Genomic DNA, 26,661 nt, shown 5'->3' on the forward strand with positions numbered 1-26,661 from the left:
CTCTATCTGATTCATGAAATAAACAAAATGGGTTTAGTGTCCCTTTAAAATCTGCATGTAGAAGGCAAAATGTTATTGACTGGTGTACAACACAACGAGAGAGGCAACACATTGTGAAGGGTGGGACTTATGCTTGCAGGTCTGAGCGAACACAGGAATAGAGACTTGGATGAGATGTTCAATCACTTGCATTAAAACACAACGTATACTCATTTAGTCAGCGGTGGTTTGTATGTCACAAAGTGAGTCATTGCTTATATGATGTGTCACTTTAGCTCTCTGAGAAAGGGCAGGGTTGGAATGAGGGTGCATATGCCCCTGAAACAGTTATAGATTGTACCTGAGTCTATTTGCTGATGCAGGTATAGTGCACAATTTCTTCTATTCAAAAGTGAAATACACTCATGCATAGCTAAACTTCAGTAGTAGGATAAAATTAATGGAAAGTCTCTTAAAAGAAAGCCATATGACTTCCATAAAGACAAACAATTTAAAGGACCAAAATCAGCATGATTTTACTTTAGGGAGATCATGTCAGACTAATCTAATTGACTTATGTGATTATGTAACAAAAGTATTAGACGAGAGTGGAGCAGTTGTAGCATATCTTGATTTCAGCAAAACATTAGACTCCGTCCCACACAACAAACTAATTCAAAAACTGTATCTCCTTGGTCCAGACTCAAAAACTGTGAACTGGGTAGAATGTTGGCTTAAGGATAGAAAATAGAGTGTTTTAGTAAATAACGTACATTCAGCAGAGGGGGCTGTTACTTGTGGTGTTCCTCAGGGGTCAGTTCTGGGGCTTATTTTGTTTAACATATTTATCAGTGATATCAGCAAAAGTTTTCAGGGGAAAGTATGTCTGTTTGCAGATTATACAAAAATTTGTAGTACAGTAGATGATTCAGGGTGGTTGAACCAAATGAGAAGGGATATAAAAAATTGGAGGATTAGACAAATGACTGGGATCTAAAGTTTAACACAGCAAAGTGCAAAATTATGCATTTATGAAAGAAAAATCCAAACGTTTGTTACAGACTCAATGACACTTTACTGACTGAGTGAGGAACAGGACTTGGGAATTATTATTTCAGAAGATTTAAAATTTAGTAAACAATGTAGCATTGCAGCGAGTAACACCAGTAGAATACTTGGTTGTATTGGTAGAGGTATTTTCAGCAGAAATAGTAAGGTTATTATGCAACTTTACAGATTTAGGACTCATCTTGAGTATTGTGAATAGTTCTGAGGCCTCGTCTTGAGTATTGTGTGCAGTTCTGGAGGCCATATCTTCAGAAGGATATTAACAAACTGGAATCTGTGTAAAGGAGGGCTACTAAACTGGTACATGGTTTTAATAATAAAGTATACCAGGATAGGCTCAATTACCTAAATATGTATAGCTTAGAGGAGAGAAGGGAAAGATGTGATATAATAGTCACCTTCAAGTATATTAAGGGACTAAGTAAAGCTAAGACTGTGAGTATTTTTCATAAGACAAATTCCAGAACAAGAGGTCCTGATCTAAAGCTGTAGGATAGTATATTCAGAAGTAATTTGAGGAAGCACTTCTTTACAGAAAGGGTGATTGATTCATGTAATAAACTTCCACAAGAGGTGGTAATGACAATCACTGTGGGGGACTTCAAGAATGCCTGGGATAAGCATAAGGTGTATACTTTTAGAAAATTTTGGGCAGACCTGTTGGGCCTATGGTTCTTATCTGTCATCAAAATCTATCTTTCTATTTTAGTTTTGAACAAAATGTCTCTTTAATAGAAAAAAATGCATTGACAGCAATAAACAATATTAATTTAACTAGCTGCCATGTTTTGGATTTAAATTATGCCTCAATCTCCAGATCTGGTATACACTGTTTTGTGTTTCAATTCTAATGGATTGGAATATGAGCTAAATGTACAGTACGTCCATTCTTTGTTGAAGTTCGTTATTAATGTGACGGTAAATGAATACCTTGCAAACATTGCCTATGTAAACGGCATGCTTATATATGGTAAAACGCTTAATTTATTTTATTTGAAATGCATAAGCTGTTCCCTCTGCCCCTTCCTATTTCTTTCTGCAGTATAATGATGTATAGGGTGGTGCCACCCACTCTATACCTGGGTTACAGTACCCACACCCAGCATCTTAAGTGTAGCACTTTACAACTGTACACACATTACTGACCCAATGCTCCCCTGTTTGTTTATTACTCATGCATGGTGTGACAAAAGCCACCGATTGCCATGTGAGCACTACCCTTTCATCATCTGCCGGCACATCACTCCAACTCTGACAGCTGTGCACACTATGCATGCTTAGGGTCCCGCTCTATCATGCTAGCTAGGGCTGGGATGAGTCACTGCATGGAAATAGCTATCACAATCGCTTGCGTGCTAACAGGATGAGCCAACAGTTGTCAGATAATCGTACATAAAAGAAACCATAGCTGGGAGTTGTGACCAACTATTCATGAGGCTTCTCTTTAACTGTTCTAATGTGCCCTGTGGCATGGCTTCTCATTGGCCGTGCCAGCAACTGAATAGAAGAAGAAAAAAAAAGTGGCTTAGCAAGAGGCAGGCAGCAGAAGGAAATTAAGGTAATATTTAAAAATAAAACAAACAGATTTAACTTTACTATAACTTTTAGACTAAATATATATATATATATATATATATATATATATATATATATATATATATATATATATATATAAATATAATTTAGTAGCCCCTATTTAACACTTGTGCTCCAGGCTTCCTATTTAGCTTCTGCACCTGAAGATGTTGCAGGATCCTCTCCACACTCCACCTTTCCAGCTCTTCATACTTTTGTTCTGCTTCCTTATTATCCTCACTAAGCTGTTCCACCAAGTTCAGCAGCATCATTGGAGTAGCCATATTGTTCACTGGATCAGCACCTGGCAGATCTGGCCTTCCCAAACCCGATGGGTCTACCCGAACCCAGTGTACAATTTGATCCATCATATTTTGAGCTTCTTTCTGCAGATAAAAAAAAAGAATAATATACAACCATTTTCAAAAGGATAAACACAAATGGCATTCTTGCCTACATTATAAACTAGAGATTAGCAGATGTAATTCATTGTAAAGTTGACAGAAATATTTTGAATAAAAATGTCACTATGTTAAATGAAAAAATGATGCCGCCTGCAGCACACAAGAGGTTGTGCCAACACAGCATGATGTATATCGCCTATGGTAAAGACTGCCACACCGCAGCTCCTCAATACTTCCCTGCACAAACTAGAGCAACCGTTTCCCAGAGTCTTTCTGGAACAGGCAGGCCAAGGGATTTGTGGAGGGGGCCGTGAATAGGAGGGCGGCTGCTGGTGTTTCATGGAGAGGGTCAGGGAATACCATGGACATGCTGATGCAAAGTTGGGGCATGTTCTAAGTAGAGTTCAGTCATTTGCCGGATAGTTTCTGCTATGTGGAAAGTTAAAGAACTGATTGGCAGAGACCCATTGGCATCTTAAGGACAGGGTTGTATGTGAGGGGATGGGTCATGCACAGAGAGGCAGAGTTATGGACATTCCTAAGGTGTGTTTGGGTGGGTTGCAGGCATGGATTAGTCAGACACAGAGGAGCTGCTGGTGGGTAGCGGGCGAGACCTCCCAAACAGTGACAGTCCCACAGAATATGGGATGGTTTGGAGGTCTGCAACTATTGCATTAGCTCTGGCTGGAGACGTTGCCGGCAAAACAACCAGTGACAATCGTGCTGGATATGGGGTGGTTTGCAGGTTGGCATTTACCCTGGCTGGAGGCACTGCAGGCAAAACAATAGCCAGCCCTCACAACCAGTGTCTATCCCACAGGATGTGGGGCGGTTGGGAGGTCTATTATAGCCACTTATCCTCCTCTGTTCCCAAATGTTAGCTTTTCATTACTACTGTAAGTTACTATTATATTAAACTCATTTTAATTAAAGGGATAGTCTAGTCAAAATTAAACTTTCATGATTCAGATAGAGCATGTAATTTTAAGCAACTTTCCAATTCACTTTTATTATGAAATTTGTTTTGTTCTTTTGGTATCTTTATTTAAAAAAGCAAGAATTTAAGCTTACAAGCCAGCCCAATTTTGGTTCAGAACCTGGGTAGCACTTGCTGATTGGTGTCTAATTGTAGCCACCAATCAGAAAGCGCTACCCAAGTCTGAAACAAAAATGGGCTGGCTTGTAAGCTTACATTCTTGCTTTTTCCAAATAAAGATACCAAGAGAACAAAAAAAATTGACAAAAGGAGTAAATGAGAAAGTTGCTTAAAATTAAATGCTCTATCTGAATCATGAAAGTTTAATCTTGACTAGACTATCCCTTTAAATTAAGGAAAAAACAACAACAATGCAAAATAAATGATTTATTCTGCCTTCTTTTGCTGTAAAACACCTCTGAAAATAATGCTTGTTTCACACCTCCCAGGGAGAATGGAGTGCCTCCATCATACTTAAAGGGACATAATAATCAACATTAAACTTGCATGTAGGGTTGCCACCTTTTCCTCCAAAAAATACCGGCCATGGGTGAGGGTGGAGCCAAAAAGGGGTGGAGCCAAAAGGGGTGGAGCCAAAATGTTGTATGCCCCTATGATAATTTATATGTTCCACTATTTGATTAGTGTAGCGAGCACCATGCACGTGCTAAATATTACTAAGGACTTTGAGTACCTGTGCAAATATATATCCTGTACATTAAACACAGTCGCAGTCTGGAGGGTGTGTCTAGCATCATAGGGACGCCCCCCCTGACCCGATCCATCATTGAAATCTCGCGATCGCATGCACGATGGCGGGATTTCAATTTGTTTAGAAAAAGTAACCCTGTCATCAAAGGGTTAAATCATTTATTTTTATACTGACCATTTCTAATGCAGAGTTTTTATATAGTGCCTATACTGTATATGCTATACATCTATAACTATGACTTTAAATGTATCCAAAAGTTATATTGTCCGTTTTTGGATCTATAAAGGAACACCGTTTGCCATAAAAAAGTGTCAACCCATAAAATAGTGTCAACCAGCATAAATTAGCCCTTTTATGTAAGCTTGTAATTCCATACTTAGTTTCTGAATAAAGCTTACCCTTCCCTCATGGGGATCTTAACTTTTGCTTGTAGAACAAAAACTACAAATCTAACACCCCATTCACTTTACCCTTCCGAGAGAGACCCTATTGCTTAGAGCCGGCAAAGAGAATGACTGGGGGGTGGAGCTAGAGGGGGAGCTATATGGACAGCTCTGCTGTGTGCTCTCTTTGCCACTTCCTGTTAGGAAGGAGAATATCCCACAAGTAAAGGATGAATCCGTGGACTGGATACACCTTACAAGAGAAATGTGTTTTTACGTTTGTGAGATAACTGTACACCAATAAAGCAGTGGGAACTATGAAACACCACACATTTGTCTTTCATGATTCAGATAGAACATACAATTTTAAACAACTTTCTAATTTACTTCTATTATCACATTTTCTTTACTCTCTTGGTATCTTTTGTTGAAAAGCAGTGTGGTAAGCTCAGGAGTGTGCATGCGTCTAGCGCACTAGAGGGCAGCACTTGCAGTGTAGTGCTCCAGATGCCTACCTAGGTATCTCTTCAACAAAGAATAACAAGGGAACAAAGCAAATTTGTTAATAGAAGTAAATTGGAAACTTTTTTAATATAGTATGTTCTGTCTGACTCACAAAATAAATATTGGGGTTTCATATCCCTTTAAAGCAACAGAACTTACTGTTATAAATTCGAGCCAATTGGAGATCTCCGGTCTGTTACACATTTTTTGATAGGTTGACATCATCGTCATGGTTACGTACATCACATTATAAACAAAGCTCTTTAAAATACTGTATTTATTTCAATGCTGTAGAGCAAACGAGCTCATTTTTTTTCCCGTTTTTACCTTGTACCGCTCCTCCTGGGTCGTCCTCCATAGCTCATCCATAGCCATCACAAAGAAACATTCACTGAAGATGGTACGCTGGACTTTCACAGCTCGGCCATCGCGGGTCACAACAAAAGCACATTTAAGAGAGTGGGCAGAGGGGCGAGCATGAGCCAGAAGGAACTTACCTCCTAAGTGAAAAGAATAAACATCCTATTTTGTTATTTAACAACGTATTCATAATAAAGTAGGCCTTTATTATTTAATATTCTTATCGTACAAGTACCAAGAAGGGTTAATCTGAAACAATGCAGCTTGTACCTGGAAGGGAAGCAAGAAGTTAAACTGACATACTTATATACTACCTCGGTGCACGAGGTTTAGTGCACATCTACAATCAGGGTGGGATTTTTCAACAAGCCAGCTTTGCAGCTGCCTAGGGTTTCCAGTGTTTCATAAAACAGCCCAGTATTTTAACCTGGACTCTTAAATGACTGGGTTTGAATAGGGATGTGATGTGGGCATATGGCTGAAAAAGGCTACAAGGATGTGGTTATGATCCAGAGCTCTCTAACATAAACGCATTTCGAGTCATTGTCTCTCTCAACATTTTCTAAGCCTATAAATGTTCCAGTTTCACAATATTAAATTGAGAACCTCTAATCCCCACTTGTGAACCACCTTGACTCCCTCCCCCATGAAAATCCCTCTTATGTCCCTAGCCCACCTAATATCTACCTCAAATTACCCTCTAAACCCACAGAACAGTTGGACTTAGCTTTGAAGCCGAGTGAGGTCCAGACATGCAAATGTCCAGGTTTGGTGGGAAACAGACTAGTTATTTCATACTTGTGTGTGTCTTTGTCTTTGTGTGGGAGTGTGTCTGTGTGTGTGACAGAGTGTGTGTCTTTGTGTTTGTCAGTGTCTTTCTGTGTTTGTGAGTCTGTGTATGAAAGAGTGAGTGTATTTGTGTGTGTGTGTGTGAGAGATAGTGGGTGAGCACTTTAGTGTCTTTTTGTGTGTGTGTGAGAGAGTATGTGTGTGTGATAGAGTGTATGTGAGAGTGTGTGTGTGAGAGAGAGAGAGTGTATGAGGGTGTGTGAGAGAGGGTGTGTGAGAGAGTGTGTGTGTGTTAGAGTGTATGTGAGTGTGTGTGAGAGAAAGTGTGAGGGTGTGTGTGTTAGAGTGTATGTGAGAGAGGGTGTGTGTGTGAGGGTTTGTGAGAGACGGTGTGTGTGTGTTAGCGTGTATGTGAGAGTGTGTGTGTGAGAGAGTGTGAGGGTGTGTGAGAGAGGGTGTGTGTATGTGTTAGAGTGTATGTGACAGTGTGAGGGTGTGTGAGAGAGGGTGTGTGTATGTTAGAGTGTATGTGAGAGTGTGAGGGTGTGTGTGTGTGTGTTAGAGTGTATGTGACAGTGTGAGGGTGTGTGAGAGAGGGTGTGTGTGTGTTAGAGTGTATGTGACAGTGTGAGGGTGTGTGAGAGAGGGTGTGTGTGTGTGTTAGAGTGTATGTGAGAGTGTGAGGGTGTGTGTGTGTTAGAGTGTATGAGACAGTGTGAGGGTGTGTGTGTGTGTTAGAGTGTATGTGAGAGTGTGAGGGTGTGTGTGTGTTAGAGTGTATGTGACAGTGTGAGGGTGTGTGAGAGAGGGGGTGTGTGTGTGTGTTAGAGTGTATGTGACAGTGTGAGGGTGTGTGAGAGAGGGTGTGTGTGTGTGTTAGAGTGTATGTGAGAGTGTGAGGGTGTGTGTGTGTGTTAGAGTGTATGAGACAGTGTGAGTGTGTGTGTGTGTTAGAGTGTATGTGACAGTGTGAGGGTGTGTGAGAGAGGGTGTGTGTATGTTAGAGTGTATGAGACAGTGTGAGGGTGTGAGAGAGGGTGTGTGTGTTAGAGTGTATCTGACAGTGTGAGGGTGTGAGAGAGGGTGTGTGTGTGTGTGTTAAAGTGTATGTGAGAGTGTGAGGGTGTGTGAGAGAGGGTGTGTGTGTGTGTGTTAGAGTGTATGTGACAGTGTGAGGGTGTGTGAGAGAGGGTGTGTGTATGTTAGAGTGTATGTGACAGTGTGAGGGTGTGTGAGAGAGGGTGTGTGTGTGTGTTAGAGTGTATGTGACAGTGTGAGGGTGTGTGTGTGTTAGAGTGTATGTGACAGTGTGAGGGTGTGTGAGAGTGTATGTGACAGTGTGAGGGTGTGTGAGAGAGGGTGTGTGTGTGTGTGTTAGAGTGTATGAGACAGTGTGAGAGAAAGAGAGTGTGAATATGTATGTGCAAATTTGTGTTTATGAGCTATTATACATAGTGTGTACTTTGCAAAAAAAGTTTGCTGTGCTGTGCACGGTGTACGGATTTGGCATGAACTAAAGGTGGCAATCCTAGTTGGACTGAGGGACAAATTATTCACCACAACCCTAGCTACTTTGGTCGACTGGGCAGCATACCTTATCTACACGTTTCTAAATAAAATAAGGCCTAAAAAAAATAAAAAATAAAGCAGCTGAAAAATCTCTATGCATTGATTTAACACATTAATTTCCTTTGTTACGTAGTTAACCTATGAAAATGAGTGAACTGCATAGTCAAAGTTGTGCTCATGTGCACTCCAGATAAGGACACACTGAGGCGAGATTACATATGCGGCGCAGGCTTCAGCGTAACTGCTGAAACCCGCGCAGTCCGTAATTTCACCTCGCACATCTGGGAATCACATAAACCCTGCCAGCAGTTCATAAAGTGCTGTAAGTCGGATAAACTAGCGATGTCCAGAAATGTGCGTAAATACACATTTCCTGGAGTCGACAGTGACTTACGGCACTTTAGAAACTGCCGGCGCCTAAGAAAAAAAAAAAGTTAAATCTCCCGTAAAAGTCAAACCCACCTCCCAAAAATAAACCCGACACGTAAAAACCCCTATATCTGCAATCCCCCCACATTGCAACTAATAATAAAACTATTAACCCCTAATCCGCCATTCACCCACATTGCAATCTACCTAATAAAACTATTAACCCCTGAATCCGCCAACCCAAACATTGCAAACTACCTAATAAATGTATTAACCCCTAAACCCCAACATCGCAAAGTAACTTATTAACTCCTAAACCGCCAAACCCCCACATCGCAATAAACCTAATTAATCTATTAACTCCTAGACCGCCAACCCCCCACAACGCAAATAACTAATTTAATTACTAAGCCCCCTAAATTAACCCCAAAATTACATAAAATACTAAATTACAATTAAAATAAAAAATCCTAACAGTACTTAAAAAAAAAACTAAAATGAAATTAATCTAAAATTACAAAAAATAAAAAAGGCTAACATTACAGAAAATAATAAACCAAATTATCAAATATAAAAAAATTAAACCTAATCCCTATGAAAATAAAAAAGCCCTCCCAAAATAAAAACACCCCCTAATCTAATACTAAACTTCCAATAGCCCTTAAAAAGGGCTTTTTGTACGGCATTGCCCTAAGTTAAGCAGCTTTTTTGCTTAAAAAAAAATTCTAAGTCCCCCCCTAACAGTAAAACCCTCCACCAACCAGACCCCCCCAAAAAAAACTAACACTAAAAAACCTAAGCTACCCATTGCCCCTAAAAGGGCATTTGTATGGGCATTGCCCTTAAAAGGGCTCAATAAAATCCCTAATCTAAAAAATAAAAAAAAAAGTCTAACCCCCAGATAGGTACTCACGGTTCCTGAAGTCCAGCGGTTACTTCTTCTTACAAGCGGTGACATCTTCTTCCATTGCGGCGACCTGTTCTATCTTCATCCAGGACCGCGGAACTGAAGACCGGCGACCGCGGAGCCATGGAGCGTGGAGGATCCTCTTCGTACGATCACCGCCGTACACTGAATATTGAATGCAAGTTACGCGTTTAAATATGGCGTACCTTGCATTCCTATTGGCTAATTTGAATCTTCAAATTCAAATCAGCCAATAGGATGAGAGCTACTGAAATCCTATTGGCTGATTTGAACATATTTAAATGCGTAACTTGCATTCAATATTCAGTGTATGGTGGTGATCGTACGAAGAGGATACTCCACCATGAGTACCTATCTGGGGGTAAGACTTAGGCTTTATTTATTTTTTTAGATTAGATATTTTAGTGGGCGGTAAAAGAGCTGAATACCCTTTTCAGGGCAGTAAAAGAGCTGAATGCCCTTTTAAGGGCAGTAAAAGAGCTGAATACAATTTTTTAAAAGGGCAATGCCCATACAAATGCTCCTTTGGGGGCAATAGGTAGTTTAGGATTTTTTAGTGTTAGGGTTTTTCATGGGGGGGGGTTACTGTTAGGGGTTACTTAGTTTTTTTTTTAAACGTAAAGAGCTGTTTAATTTAGGGCAATGCCCTACAAAAGGCCCTTTTATGGGTTATTGGTAGTTTAGATTAGGGGGTGTTTTTATTTTCATAGGGATTAGGTTTAATTTTTTTATTTTTAATAATTTGGTTTATTATTTTCTGTAATGTTAGACTTTTTAATTATTTTTTTATTTTAGATTAATTTTAGATTAATTTAAGATTTAATTTAAACTGTTTCTTTATTTTAAAAGTAAAGTTAGATTTTTTATTTTAATTGTAATTTAGTATTTTTTAATTTTAGGTAGTGGGGTTAATTTAGGGGGTGTTAGGTTAGGGGGCTTAGTAACTAAGTAATTTAATTAGTTATTTGCATTGTGGGGGGTTGGCGGTTTAGGAGTTAATAGCTTAATTAGGTTAATTGCGTTGTTGGGGTTAATATACTTTATTAGGTAATTTGCGATGTGGGTGAATGGCGGATTAGGGGTTAAAAGTTTAATTAGGCATATTGCGATGTGGGGGTTTGGGGGTTTAAGGGTTAATATACTTTATTAGGTAGTTTGCGATGTGGGTGAGCGGAGGATTAAGGGTTAATAGTTTAATTGGGCATATTGCGATGTAGGGGTTCTGCGGATTAGGGGTTAATATAATGTATTAGTTATTGCGGTGGGGGATTGCAGTTGACAGGTAGATATTGCGCATGCGTTAGGTGTTAGTTTATATTTTCAGTGTAAGGCTTGCTGCGCCTGCCTATGTGTGGCGAGGTGAAAATGGAGTAAAATTTATTTTTTGGCCGCATAAGCCGCATTTATATGCAGCGCCGTATATGCGATAGCAAAACCGGGATAAACACCAGCGTCGCCGGCTTTTGCGGCGGCATATGTAATCTCGTCCCTGGTGACCAAATCAGAAACAAGTATACGTGTGTTAGCTCCAATCACTGGCTGTATAGGCATCTGGAGCAAAATAGGGGCAGTTCAAGAATGCAATTTTGCCCATGTGTTTCACCCTTTTAAAGCAACTATGCACATAATAAATGAAGGGAATCTGTAGAAAAATACAATGCTCTAATGAAAACAATTGAATTAAGATTGGTTGGGCATGTATAAAACTATTAATATTGACTCATTAATTATAAACCCTCAGTTAAAGTAATGAACCATCTAAATAGATCTACTGATTGTTTTCTGTATTAAATGTTTCTCTCTACTTAGCCTAACTTCTTTTAAGTTAATGTGAAAGTGGGAACAGAGATGATCTTGTTCACAGCTGAATAAGCAGTTTCATTGTGTAGCACTAAATGTACTGTGTACTTTGGCCTGTAGCAAAAATAGTAAAAATCCTGTGGTTATGTGGGGGAAAAGGGATGTGCTCACTGGGCATTGAATACAAGCACTGGTGTCCACAAGGGGGGGGCAAGAGAGGGAAATGCCATCCCCAATTTGGATGCATGTGCAAAAATAGAATGCATATCTTCATCACAGGGTCAGTATGAAATTAGCAGTTTTCTAATATGTTAGACACCCAAAAGACCACTTACATATGAGTAAGGTTGCCAGCTGTCCTGCAAACAAATACTGGACAATCTGTCAGTGACTAGACACACTGGTAGGTGGTATTACACAATGCCTCCCCCAAAAGCTCTATCTTAGCCCCCACCATGTATACTGTTTACAAATGAACAATCATTTCACCCCTTGGCTGCCAGTAACATACAAATCAATAATTTTACTTCTTTGGCTGCCAGGTGATTTTACCCGCTTGACTGCCTTTCACTTCTTTATGCTCTATATTTGTAATGTGTTGAGGCATAGGAGTCATTTGGTTAAAGGGACAGTCAAAAAAAACTTTCATGATTTAAATAGGGCATGTAATTTTAGACAACTTTCCAATTTACTTTTATTACCAATTTTGCTTTGTTCTCTTGGTATTCTTAGTTGAAAGCTAAATCTAGGAGGTATATGTGCTAATTTCTTAGACCTTGAAGGCCACCTATAATTTGAAAGCATTTTGACAGGTTTTTCACCACTAGAGGGCGTTAGTTCATGTGTTTCATATAGATAACATTGAGCTCAGGCACATGAAGCTCCTAAGAGCAAGCACTGATTGGCTAAAAATGCAAGTCTGTCAAAAGAACTGAAATAAGGGGGCAGTTTGTAGAGCCATAGATACAAGGTAATCACAGAGGTAAAACATATATTATTATAACTGTGTTGGTTATGCAAAATTGGGGAATGGGTAATAAAGGGATTATCTACCTTTTAAAACAACAAAAATTCTGGTGTTTACTGTCCCTTTAACAAACAGGTCCACTATACAGCAGAGTTATAAGGGGAATACACAGAAGCTGTGTCTTTTTCTCAGCAAAAATTAAATACATATACCTATTAGACCTCTAATGCAAGAGAAGATAGTCTCCTCTTTCAAATGATAGGTTACATAACCCAGTAGATATCATATGATTTATCTAAACATACCAATTAGTAATCTAGGTAGATATTTGCGTTAAAGTTTATAATGGTGTGCTTGTTAAATATATATATATATATATATATATATATATTTTTTTTTTTTAAAGTATCAAATTTATTACAATACTAAAAGTACGACACGATAAAGCCGCAAAGGTAACAAGGGACCAGTTCACGGTAAAGCCGGGTCTACGGCTCAACAAAACGCTCACTCTCACTTAGCGTTTTCCAGCCGATGATGGAACCAGCAAGTCTGTGTAACGGTAAGTTCCACCTCTTGTTACATCACATATATGTGCAAAGTAAACCTCCAACATACGTTTCACTGATCATTCAGCTTTTTTAAGGAGTAAACTCTTGTCCATCCTGTTCTATTTTCCCCCAAAATATTTTCAATAGTTTGAATAAGGCATAATAAAACATAATTTATGATTACCTGATAAATGTATTTATTTCCGGATATGGTGAGTCCACAGAATCATCAATTACTGGTGGGAATATCACTCCTGGCCAGCAGGAGGAGGCAAAGAGCACTACAGCAAAGCTGCTATATATATGTCCCTTCCCTTACCCATAATCCCCAGTCATTCAGCCGAAGGAAAAATGGAAAAAGAAGATAACACAAAAGTGTAGAGGTGCCTGAGGTTTTAGAAAAAACAACTGTCTTAAATAAAGGGTGGGCCGTGGACTCACCATATCCGGAAATAAATAAATTTATCAGGTAAGCATCAATTATGTTTTCTTTCTTAAGATATGGCGAGTCCATGGAATCATCAGTTACTAGTGGGAATCAATACCCAAGTTAGAGGACACAGATGATAAGGGAGGTAGACCTAAACAGAAGGCACCACTGCCTGAAGAACCCTTCTCCAAAAAGAAGCCAAGGCAAAAGTATAAAATTTATAAAGCTTTGAAAAAGTATGCAAAGAGGACCAAGTTACAGCCTTGCAAAACTGTTCCACAGAAGCTTTATTTTTAAATGCCCAAGAAGAAGAAACAGCCCTCGTGGAATGAGCAGTGATTCTCTCAGTAGGTTGCTGTCCAGCAGTCTCATAGACCAAACGAATAATACTCCTTAGTCAAAGAGAAGTAGCCGTAGCTTTCTGACCCTTGCGCTTCCCAGAAAAATAATCAAACAAAGCAGAAGACTGACGAAACTCCTTAGTCGCCTAAAGATAAAACTTCAAAGCACGCACAACATCTAGGTTGTGCAACAAATGCTCATTAGGAGAAGGAGGATTAGGACACAAAGAAGGAACCACGATGTCCTGATTAATATTCTTGTTTGAAACAACCTTAGGTAGGAAACCTAATTTAGTACATAGAACCACCTTATCAGAATGAAAAATAAGATAAGGAGAATCAAACTGCAGAGCCGAGAGTTCTGAAACTCTACGAGCAGAAGAAATAGCAACAAGAAACAAAACCTTCCAAGATAACATCTTAATATCTAAGGAATCCATAGGTTCAAATGGAGCCAGCTGAAAAACTCTAAGAACAAGGTTAAGACTCCAGGGAGGAGTAACGGTCTTAAACACAGGCCTGATCCTAACCAAGGCCAGACAAAGGGATTGCACATCTGGCGCATCCACCAAACGCTTATGCAATAAAACAGACAACGCAGAAATCTGACCTTTCAGAGTACTAGCTGACAAACCCTTCTCCAGACCCTCCTGGAGAAAAGACAAAATCCTAGGAATCCTGACTATACTCCAAGAGTAGCCTCTGGATTCGCACCAATACAGATATTTACGCCATATCTTATAGTAAATCTTTCTTGTCACAGGCTTACGAGCCTGAATCATGGTCTCAATGACTGACTCTGAAAACCCACGCTTAGATAAAATCAAGCGTTCAATCTCCAAGCAGTCAGCTTCAGAGAAACGAGATTTGGACAAATAAAATGACCCTGAAGTAGGTCCTTCCTCAGAGGGAGTCTTCGCGGAGGTAGAGACGACATTTCCACTAGATCTGCATACCAGATCCTGCGAGGCCACGCCGGGGCTATGAGAATCACTGACGCCCTCTCCTGCTTGATCCGAGCAATGACTCTTGGAAGGAGAGCAAACAAAGGAAATATCTAAGATAGACTGAAATTCCAAGGGACCGCCAGAACATCTATCAAGAAAGCCTGTGGATCCCTTGACCTCGAGCCATACCTCAGAAGCTTGGCATTCTGCCGAGAAGCCATGAGATCCAGTTCTGGCTGCCCCCAATTGAGGATTAAACTGGAAAATACTTCCGGATGGAGTTCCCACTCCCCCTGATGAAAGGTCTGTTGGCTCAGAAAATCCACCTCCCAATTATCCACTCCTGGGATGTGGATCGCAGAAAGACAGTTGTGAGAGTCCGCCCAATGGATTATCCAGACCACCTCTGTCATGGCCAAGGAACTCTGAGTTCCCCCCGGTGGTTGATGTACGCCACCGATGTTATGTTGTCCGACTGAAACCTAATAAACCAGGCTAAGGCTAACTGAGGCCAGGCTAGTAGAACATAAACAATCGCTCTCAGTTCTAGAATGTTTATAGGGAGAACTGACTCATCTCGAGTCCAAAGACCCTGAGTCTTCAATGACCCCCAAATTGCTCCCCAACCTAGAAGGCTGGCATTCGTGGTTATGATCACCCAGGAAGGTCTGCAAAAGCAAGTTCCCTGGGAGAGGTGTTCCTGAGACATCCACCATAGAAGAGAGTCCCTTGTCGCCTGATCCAGAACTATTTGCGGAGACAGAGCCGCATAGTCCCTGTTCCATTGCCTTAACATGCATAACTGCACAGGTCTGAGATGGAACCGAGCAAACGGAATGATGTCCATGGAAGCTACCATTAGACCAATTACCTCCATATATAGAGTCACTGACGGCCGAGGAGAGGACTGAAGGACAAGACAAGAGCCAAAGATCTTTGTTTTTCTGACCTCTGTCAGAAATATCTTCATTAGTAGGGAGTCTATTATGGTCCCTAAAAACACTACTCTTGTGGCTGGAATCAGAGAACTCTTTCCTAGATTCACCTTCCAACCGTGCAAGCGAAGAAAAGACAACAAGATCTCCGTATGAGAGTTTGCTTGATGAAAAGACGGCGCCTGAACCATAATGTTGTCCAGATAAGGTGCTACTGCAATGCCCCAAGACCGGATCACTGCCAAAATAGCACCCAGGACCTTTGAGAAAATTCTGAGAGCTGTGGCAAGGCCGAATGGAAGAGCCATAAACTGAAAGTGCTTGTCTAGAAAAGCAAATCTCAGAAACTTGTGATGATCCCTGCGGATGGGAACATGAAGGTACGCATCTTTAGGTCTATGGTTGTCATGAACTGACCCTCTTGAACCAAAGGAAGAATGGAACGTATAGTCTCCATCTTGAAGGATGGTACTCTGAGGAACTTGTTTAAACACTTTAGGTCTAAAAATAGGTCTGAAAGTCCCCTCTTTCTTGGGAACCACAAACAGATTTGAATAAAATCCCAGACCCTGTTCCTGCGGAGGAACTGGAACTATAACTCCCAGGGCAAAAAGTTCCTTGATACAATTTAAGAAAGCCTCTCTCTCTCTAGCTGGTCTACACATAATCTTGAGAGAAGAAACCTGCCTCTGGGAGGAAACATCTTGAATTCTATCTTGGACATCTCGTATCCAAGCCTGAGCAAATTGAAAGAGCCTGTTGCCTACTAGATCCATTCCTGGATTGGGGGCCGACCCTTCATGCTGACTTGGAGTCAGCCACAGGTTTCTTAGACTGTTTCCCCTTGTTCCAAGACTGACCAGACCTCCAGGAAGACTTGGATAGTTCCTGCTTGGAAGAGGAAGCGGAGGGTTTACCTCTAAAGTTACGAAAGGAACGAAAATTACTCTGACGCTCTTTCTGCTTAGTCTTCTTATCCTGAGGAAGAAGAGATCCCTTTCCTCCTGTGATCTGAAATAATTTCAGTCAAACCAGGCCCAAACGAGGTCCTACCCTTGTAGGGAATAGCTAATAACTTAGATTTAGAAGAAATATCCGCAGACCAGGATTTTAACCAAAGGGCTCTGCGAGCTAGGACCGCAAAACCAGACATTTTTGCTCCTAGTTTAATGACCTGTAAGGAAGCATCCATAATAAAGGAATTGGCTTAACTTAAGAGCCTTAAAGGATTACTTTCTGTTATAATTTTTAAGCTAAACAACTAACATATTAAAGTTAATAAACATTAATTAAAACCTACTGACCTATATTTTCTCCAAAATGAAGTTTCATAACATTCTAAAAGCTATATCTTTTATTCGCCGATGATGTCACGTTATCCTGCCCACTATTTTCAGCACTGTGTGTTCAAAATACTTAAACCAATAACTTTGTGTTTAAAGCGCCATTTTGAAACCTAGGTATTGTAAACGGATTGGTACAGAGCAAAGGATACCCACGGAGTGGGTTTGGAAAACAATTAAATTTGCAGACAAGATTTCTGATATACGGTAGAGATATGTTAATGAAATTCTATTGATAAAAAGCGTATTTGGGGTAGTTAGTTAGTAACAGGCATAGAAAATATTTACTTACAGTGGCCCTTTAATCCTGTCCTGGATCTCCTCACGAGGAGTATCTGTCTGAATAGAATCAGACAAGGCATCAAAACAGTAAGCTGCAGCGCTGGTATCAGTAGCAATACACACCGCAGGCTGCCATTGAAGACCTTGGTGAACATACACTTTCTTTAATAATGCCTCCAATTTCTTATCCATTGGATCCTTAAAGGAACAACTATCCTCTATGGGAATAGTGGTCCTCTTAGCCAAAGTGGAAATAACTCCTTCCATCGTAGGAACCGTTTGCCACGACTCTTTAATAGAGTCAGCTATAGGAAACATTTTCTTTAAAATAGGAAATGGAGAAAAAGGAATACCAGGTCTCTTCCACTCCCGTGCAATAATCTCAGAAGCACAGTCTGGAACAGGAAATACCTCCACCGCAGAGGGGACATCAAAATACTTGTTCAGCTTACTAGACTTCTTAGGGTTAACAACGATAGTAGTATCAGAGTCATCCAAGGTAGCCAAAATCTCCTTAAGTAACAAGCGGAGGTGTTCCAGCTTAAATCTGAAGGACACAACTTCAGCATTAGCAGAAGGAATTATACTGCCTTAATCCGAGATTTCACCCTCAGATGCACCCAAAGAATCTTCATCCTCAGACTTCTGAGAGGAAATACTTTGATTAGCCACTTCAGGATCAGAAACCTTTGTTACTGTTTCTTTAAATTTCCTTTTGCGTTTTCCCTGCAACATAGGAAAAGCAGACAGCACCTCAGATACCTCAGAGGATACCTGGGTAGCAATATCTTGCAAAGTAACCCCAGACTGAGCATGAGAGGAAACGCAGGCACTGCATGTGCAGATGAAAAGGATTGAGACGCTTGAGGAGACAGCTGCGGCACATCTGAAATCTGAACAGCATCCGCCTTAGCTAATGATGGCTCAGGGGTCAAAAAGTCTATTTCTATAAGCTAAAGTTCTTTCAATACATAAAGAACAAAAAGGTACTGGGGTTCCACCTGGACATAAAAACATAAGCTACAGGTAACATCCTGCACAGCCTCTTGATCCATAATACAAAAAAAAAAAAAAGCAAATTAAAAAAAAAACAAAAAAAAAAACATCTTTTAACTTTTTTTTTTTATCTTTTAACAAAGGATATAAAACAGAACAAAAAAAACTTTCATAAATAAATGTTCCTTTTAAATTTACCAAATCAAGCAAAACATACCCCAGGCAACACTCTACACCTTAGCAGAACTACTGAGGTGCCCTAGCTGTCCTGCAACCCGCAGTAAACTGAGGAAAAAAACGATCCCGTTTAAAATCCGGATTCCAGAGAAGCAAAAACAGCAAGAAGCCTTCTAAACAGCAGAGCCATCTGAAATATGTGCACCTCACTCTTACAGGAAGTGAAGAAAAGCGCCAAAAAAAGCAGAATTTCCCTAAAAGGGGCGGTCCTACAGCTGACAAAAAAGCCATTTTTTTAAAACAACTTTCTTGAAAACAGGCTTAAAAACAAACAATAAAACCCCCAATAAAAGTACATCATCTGTTACTAAAAATGGATCCTCACTGAGCCATCAATAAAATAAATAAATAACTCCTCACACTAACAGTGCCTGCAAAAACTGCCATAAAAACCTGCACCCTGACAGGAATATTAAAAAAAAACGTCCCCCTGCAGCGTTTCAGCTGAATAAGTGCCAAATATTTCCCTGCTTAAATAGATAAAACTGGGACTTACCTTAACATTTATCTGTCCGGCAGTAGGACAGCTCACCTGGTTTGAGAGGATGCCATCCCTCACATGGACCTGTGAAAATGCAGAAAGACTAAGTAAACTTACTCAGGCTATCTAAATAGGGCAGCAAAATGTTTTGGGAAAATGCAGTGAGGATTGTACCCCACAAGTTCCCAATTGCTCAAAAACCACCACTGCCCTACTGAAGAGACTGACATGGGCTAAGGCTAGACCCTTTAGAAAGTTCAGAGCAAACTTACGCTGCTTTTTAAATAAAAAAATCTTGATTGTAGATCAGACACCAAAACCTCACCTCCACCTGCACCGCAGGCAAAGAGAATAACTGGGGATAATCGGTAAGGGAAGTGACATATATAACAGCTTTGCTGTAGTGCTCTTTGCCTCCTCCTGCTGGCCAGGAGTGAAATTCCCACTAGTAATTGATGATTCCGTGGACTTACCATATCTTAGGAAAGAAATAAACATTTTATTTGTCTACATAACTGATGTATATTATGTTTGCCCTTCCTTATGAAAAAAAACATCTACAGATGCCCATAGATACAATAACACTTGATACTGGGAATACTAACATAGTAGAAGAATAAAAGCAAATAGAATAAATACAAGGAAACACACATAGGTAGAATGTGATAGGGGGCACAATGGTTTGTATGGACTCACCAGCTACAGCATCATTTAGTATCTCCGGCTTGTGAAATCTGGGCACTGTTCTATACAGGCGACAATACATCCAAACCTGGATAAAAGAACAAAAACTGTTGTACCATATACTTCACTTTCTGCAAGAGGGCATATGCACATATGCTCTGGCAACAATGAGCTTGCACATGAAGGATTTATTTAGAGATGCTCTGCCAGGCAGTTATAGTGACAGTCCTCATGACTCTGGCAGGGAATAGGTTATAAAGGAATGCTAAAAGGGGTTTATACAAGCTCAGCAGGGGTTGTCCTATAACAGTACTGTTCCAGAAAATAGAAATAAGCTATGGACCCAACCTCTAGAGAGATAATTACACTGTAACACACACACACACATATATAGATAGATAGATAGATAGATAGATAGATAGATAGATAGATAGATAGATAGTGTGTGTTAAAAATGTGCCCAAAATAAAAAATTAAACATTTGTGATTCAGATAGAATATGTCATTTTAAACATCTTTCCAATTTACTTCTATTTTGTAATTTGCTTGGTTCCCTTGGTATCTTTTGTTAAAGAAAATATTTAGGTAGGCTCAGCAGCAGCAGTGCACTACAGTGAGCTAGATGGTGATTGGTGGCTTCACATATATGTCTGTTGTGATTGGCTCACCCGATCTGTTCAGCTAGCTCTAAGTAGTGCACTGCTACTCCTAAGTGGGTTCCTTAACAATGGAAAGCAAAAAAAAAACTAAGCAAATTTGATTACAGAAGTAACTGGAAATTTGTTTAAAATTGCATGCTCTATCTGAATCATTAAAATTTATTTTTGATTTTACTGTCTCTAAAATAACGTAAAATGTTCTGTGTTATATGTAAGCATTAGTACAATAATAAAATATTAAACATGTATGATTAGATAGATCAAGCAGATTGATTTTTTATATTTCCATTATAAAAATGGGCACAATTTTTTTATATGAACAATTTCGGAGGCACCTGCTTGTGCATAATTTCACTGTATATACCTATATGCATTTGTGATTGGTTTATGGCTGTCACATGATACAGGGAAAATAGAATAACTTAAATTTGTCAGAAAAAAAAAAAATTCTACTTCTCATTTGAAATTAAGACCAATGGTCAGATGATCAAAAACTTCCTGGCATGGAAAGAAATCACACAAAATATTTGGATGTTTTTTTGAGCATTATATTGTTACTAGTGACGGAACCACCGAACCACTCTGCCATTTTCGGAAGGGCAATCTGTTTTCGTGACGGAACCACCCTGCCATTTTCAGAATCCACCTGGATGCAGCAATTCCGAAAAAGTCAGGGTGGTGAAAGAATCCATCCAGGTGGATTCTTTCACCACCCCTTTTGCTCTCTCTCTCCCCCCTCTTTTGCTCTCTCGCTCACCTCTCTTTCTCCCCGTCTTTTGCTCTCTCTCCCCCCTCTCTTTTGCGCTCCCTCTCCCCCCTCTCTTTTGCTCTCTCTCTTCCCTCTCTTTTGTCTTCCCTCTTTTGCTCTCTCTCTCCCCTGTTTTTCCCTCTCTTTTTTGCTCTCTCTCCCCCCTCTCTTTTGCTCTCACCTCTCTCCCCCCTCTCTCTTTTGCTCTCTCCCCCCTTCCCTCTCTTTTGCTCTCTCTCTCCTCTTCCCTCTCTTTTGCTCTCTCTCTCCTCTTCCCTCTCTTTTGCTCTCTCCCCCCTTCCCTCTCTTTTGCTCTCTCTCTCCTCTTCCCTCTCTTTTGCTCTCTCTCCTCCTCCCTCTCTTTTGCTCTCTCTCCCCTGCCCTCTCTTTTGCTCTCTCTCCCCTGCCCTCTCTTTTGCTCTCTCTCCCCTGCCCTCTCTTTTGCTCTCTCTCCCCTGCCCTCTCTTTTGCTCTCTCTCCCCTGCCCTCTCTTTTGCTCTCTCTCCCCTTCCATCTCCTTTGCTCTCTCTCCCCTTCCCTCTCTTTTGCTCTCTCTCCCCTTCCATCTCTTTTGCTCTCTCTCCCCTTCCATCTCTTTTGCTCTCTCTCCCCTTCCATCTCTTTTGCTCTCTCTCCCCTTCCCTCTCTTTTGCTCTCTCTCCCCTTCCATCTCTTTTGCTCTCTCTCCCCTTCCCTCTCTTTTGCTCTCTCTCCCCTTCCCTCTCTTTTGCTCTCTCTCCCCTTCCCTCTCTTTTGCTCTCTCTCCCCTTCTCTCTCTTTTGCTCTCTCTCCCCTTCTCTCTCTTTTGCTCTCTCTCCCCTTCCCTCTCTTTTGCTCTCTCTCCCCTTCCCTCTCTTTTGCTCTCTCTCCCCTTCCCTCTCTTTTGCTCTCTCTCCCCTTCCCTCTCTTTTGCTCTCTCTCCCCTTCCCTCTCTTTTGCTCTCTCTCCCCTTCCCTCTCTTTTGCTCTCTCTCCCCTTCCCTCTCTTTTGCTCTCTCTCCCCTTCCCTCTCTTTTGCTCTCTCTCCCCTTCCCTCTCTTTTGCTCTCTCTCCCCTTCCCTTTCTTTTGCTCTCTCTACTCTTCCCTCTCTTTTGCTCTCTCTACTCTTCCCTCTCTTTTGCTCTCTCTACTCTTCCCTCTCTTTTGCTCTCTCTACTCTTCCCTCTCTATCTCCCCTCTCTTTTGTTCTCTCTCCCCCGTCCTTTTTTTTCTATTAGGGCACTCCCACTCCCTCCCCTTCCCTGCTAAGCCACCCATCCACACCTCCCACCGGCACCAGCAGAAGATTGTTACAGACGGTGACACACACAGTGTCACCGTCTGTAATGATCAGGCACGTGGCTTCATATGGAGGCAGAGCACTGATCGCGCTCCGGCTCCATATGCGGCAGATGCCTAAAGCTTCAGGAGCTCCAGCTCTCAGCTTTTACGTTACAGCTGAGAGTTGGAGCTCCTGAAGCTGTCTCGCGCTGAGGTGGCTGCACGCGCATCCAACATTCCTTTGAGGATGCGTGCCCAACTGCCGACGGACGCGTTACAAACGTGATTATAGTTTAGATGTAGGTGTTTATTCTTCCCATCTAGGACCTGCATTGTCTTTTTAGTATGCATTTGTTGACTATGCAATTCTACTGTATCTAATGGTGCTTTAACCCATGCAAAGGTGTATATAATAGGCATATTAGTGTAACCACCAATCAGCAGCTAGCTCCCAGTAGTGCAGTACTGCTCCCAAGCCTACCTAGTATGCTTTTCAACAAAGGATACCAAGTGAACAAAGTAAATTTGATCACAGAAGTAAATGGAAGTCTCCTAAAATAACATCCTCCGCGGTTGGGCGGAGCGCTGGGAGCAGGAGAGTGCGCTCGCAAGGGCTCCTGAGATATGGAGCTAAAGGAAAAGCAGACGCCCAAATAAGCTACCTCTTTGGCGGGAGACCGCAAGAACCCGCTCTAGGAGGTCAAGAGAGAAGCCGGAAGCTGACTGATAGCCACAGCCGGGGTCGGATGGCACTGGCCCAGACACACACGGCTCTACTCAGCAATTGCTCATGCCGCAACACAGAGGGGATGCCCCGTTGGGAATGAACGTATATTGACAAGTGGCAGAAATCGTCGGCCTCAAAGGAAAATAGAGGCATAGTAAAGACCGGCAGCACTCCACAATCCTGCAATCACTGGATATCCTAACAGAGCCCCACGACAGCTGTGAGGTATCGCGCCTGGAGGGGAGCACTGGGACCAGATGGGGAAGGAGACCGGTAACATACTGAGTGCCGCAGCAATTACTACACATGTTCCAAGCCGCAAGTATAAATCTTAACGTTATAACTGTATGATTTTTTACCGTGTGTGTCTGTGGCGCAGAAACTCTCTTTCACTCTTTCTCTTCAGAGGACGAGTCAGTTTCAAAGCAGAGCTGAATTTTTTCTACTTTTTTTTATGTACTTTTTTTTTGTGGGGCCGCCGTGCCTAAAAGTTGTCTAAATTTCTCTTCAAAGTTTGAAAGGGCATTGGATAGGCCCACTGAGGAAGGCTGACTTATTTGCAAGAAGTACCGATTAAAGGGACATTATAAATATGTACTATAACTATGTAAAGAGCAAATAAGGTGCTGAAAACTTAAAAAAAAGGTTTAAGTAAGAAAAGAGAGCAAAAGAGGTCCTTAAAGGGAATTTGGGCCAGAATCATTACACGGTGCTTGTGAGATCATAGAAAAGAAAAAAGGAAAGAAGAGAAAACTACTTCAGAATGGTCCTTAACATCATTATCTGTATTATATAGACTGGGCAGCGGTGACTGTATTTATAAACGAGGGTCTTGATATCCATCAGTAAATTGGCCCTGTAAAATACTCCTGTTAACTCTCAGAAGCAAGTTTCTCAACAGGCTTTGTGGTATAAAAGTCTAAAAAGCACCGTTTACTTTTTTGCTAAGTATTTGGCAAGTGGTAACCAAAAAGGACTGTTTGAATGCGGACCTGGTTTGCAGTGCACTGCACAAAAATATGAACATTTGATAACCCGCATAAGAATTTGTAGAGCTTATTAGATATTTCTTTTTTTGTTTTTTTTTGCCAAATGTTTTTGGAGATAACTCATCGTCAAAAAGATAGCATAGTATTTGATGATAATATAAATTGTCTAAGATTGTATTGAAGGGTGATGATTTACTGCAAAATCCTGAGAATCTGTTAAAGGGGTCAGGTGATAGACCAGTCAAAAAAAAAAAAAAAAAAGGGCTTTCAAGTTTGTCTTGTCAGCGGAGAGTGTCTGAGTTAAAGAAAGTATATTTTTGCTTACCGTATAGGCTGGCTTTTAAGAAGCTATCTGAAAAATTGGTTTAGCTTAGTTATAAAGGAAGTGTTCCTAGATACATATAAAGCCTGTTAAACATATTGTTTTCAAGATCAAAAAACTCTCTGTATATATGTGCTGTATTAAGTTTGTTTAGTAGGACTCAAATAGGGTGCACGGGGGGATAGACTTCAGTATATCTATTCAGGTCTGCTGTGTAAGTGATCTAAATAGTACAAAAAAAACTTGTAAAACTGATCCTTAATTTTTGAAGATAGTAGGGTGGGGGCAGCCCCAAATTAATAGACCAGTATTTAAAGTGCCTTTAAAAGCATAAATACATGAGGGGCTTATAACAATTATTTAACCATAGAACAGATAGTGTGGCCTGCTAAACTCCAAAAGGAGATTTATTTAGAACTAGACACTGTGCACACACCTCAGAACTTATGGAGAAATATGTCACAAATGTTAAAAACAAATCCCCAGCTATGCCTATAAGAAGGGATAAAAGACAAAAACCCCCACAAGAGAACACACAAGAGGCCAATCCTAGAAGCCCAGAGAGTAATGTAGATAAACAGCTTACAACAAACCAATTGGCAGAGCTGATTCTGCCACAATTTGAAGTAATAAAACACGAGATCTTTGAGCTGTCAAATCAAATAAGACAATTTTCAATTAGAATCACTGAGGTAGAGTCAAGAATATCTAATATTGAGGACAGAAACGTCGAGCAGCAAGCAACCTTAGAGAATCACACAGACGAAATCAAGATACTAAGAGCAAAAATAGAAGATCTGGAAGACAGATCTAGACGCAGTAATGTGCGGGTAATTGGATTACCAGAATCTAAAGAGTATGAGGACCTCATTACATTTAGTTCACATACATTACCAAAGATATTGGGCATTCAATTAGATAATGGCAGCATGCAGGTAGAACGTGCACACAGGGTTGGCACCGTCAGACAGCAAAAGGATGGTAGCGAGCGGCCTAGAATGGTCCTCATAAAATATCTAAATTTTCAGGACAAAGTGAAAGTAATGCAGCACTATAGAAAAGCTCAGACTATTATGATAAATACAAAACAGATTCTCCTTTTCCAAGATTTCTCAATGGAGACATCTGCAAAGAGAAGGGCAATGTCGCCATTCTGTACTGGACTGATCAGGGCCGGGTTAAAGGCAACTATGAGGTACCCCGCTAAAATAACGGTCTTGGGCATGAATGGCGCCATTGCACTAAACTCAGTTGAGGATGCTAAAGAGTTTTGCCTCGAGAATAATATCGAAGTCTGAGTTAATATGGTTAAAAGGGACATAAAACACGTAGAGGGCATGATGACAGTAACTGGCTTAGTTCTGGGGGGATGGGGGGGAGGGCGGGTTGAGAGAGAGACTTATATAATTTTTTTTTCCTTTTTTTTTTTTTTTTTTCTTCTTCCTCTTTTTTTTTCCCTTTTATTGTTGTTGTGTATATAGAGACTATGAGTCAATTGCTTAAATGGTTAGTTCATTAAAATTAATTTCATGGAATGTGGGTGGTATAACCTCCCCTATCAAACGAAAAAATATCCTCAAAGCGGCAAAAAAACATAAGCCTGACATTATTTTCCTTCAAGAACTACATTTAAAAAAGGGTGAAATTGAGAAATTAAAAGTTAATTGGATTTCTAAAGTAATCGCAACCCCCTGCGAAAAACGCAAACGGGGTGTAGCAATTTTGTTAGGTAGAGAGTTCGCATATACTATAGTCAAACAAGAATTAGATGCTGAAGGAAGATACATCTTGCTTCAAATAAAAATAGAGGATACTATATGGACTCTTTGTAACATATATGCGCCAAACAAGCTGGAAGTTAAATTCTGGGAGAATTTGAGCAAGATATTACTACCATATCTAGGCCAGAATCTTATAGTGGCGGGGGATATGAATAACACACTGTGCCCGGACATAGATCGATTTAAACTCCGCAGGAAGGCGGCAAATTATAGAGAGGCGAAATTTTTTCGTAACTTCACCAGCACCATAAAGGTGCGGGATGTCTGGCGGATACAACACCCGGATACACGCTCATATACCTGTGAGTCTATAACCCACAAAAACTTTTCTCGCATAGATATGTTTTTGCTGGAAGAACAAATTATGAAACATAAAATAGAAACGCAGATTGCAGACATAATCATATCGGATCATGCAATCGTTAGCATAAACATAATCTTGAGCAGCCCCCCTAAAAAAGCAGTTAATAGTTTTCGGTTCCCAGGATATATGTCTAATAATGTTCATTTTTGTAATTGGCTGAAGCAAAGATGGAAAGAGTATTTAATCCAAAATGCGGAATAT

At 40.5% G+C, this 26,661-nt stretch overlaps 1 protein-coding gene across 1 annotated transcript in view; it reads right to left on the reverse strand.

The window, feature by feature from the left end:
* Nucleotides 1–26,661, reverse strand: part of RENBP (renin binding protein) — a 76,591-nt gene that overhangs the window by 42,999 nt on the left and 6,931 nt on the right. The window contains exons 3-5 of the mRNA XM_053696064.1: nucleotides 19,623–19,698; nucleotides 5,929–6,101; nucleotides 2,784–3,008 (exon numbers count right to left, since the gene is read on the reverse strand). Of these exons, the coding sequence (XP_053552039.1) occupies nucleotides 2,784–3,008; nucleotides 5,929–6,101; nucleotides 19,623–19,698 (474 nt within the window). The remainder of the gene's footprint in view (nucleotides 1–2,783; nucleotides 3,009–5,928; nucleotides 6,102–19,622; nucleotides 19,699–26,661) is intronic.

This window comes from Bombina bombina, chromosome 12 (assembly GCF_027579735.1).
Source record: "Bombina bombina isolate aBomBom1 chromosome 12, aBomBom1.pri, whole genome shotgun sequence".
Taxonomy (NCBI): domain Eukaryota; kingdom Metazoa; phylum Chordata; class Amphibia; order Anura; family Bombinatoridae; genus Bombina; species Bombina bombina.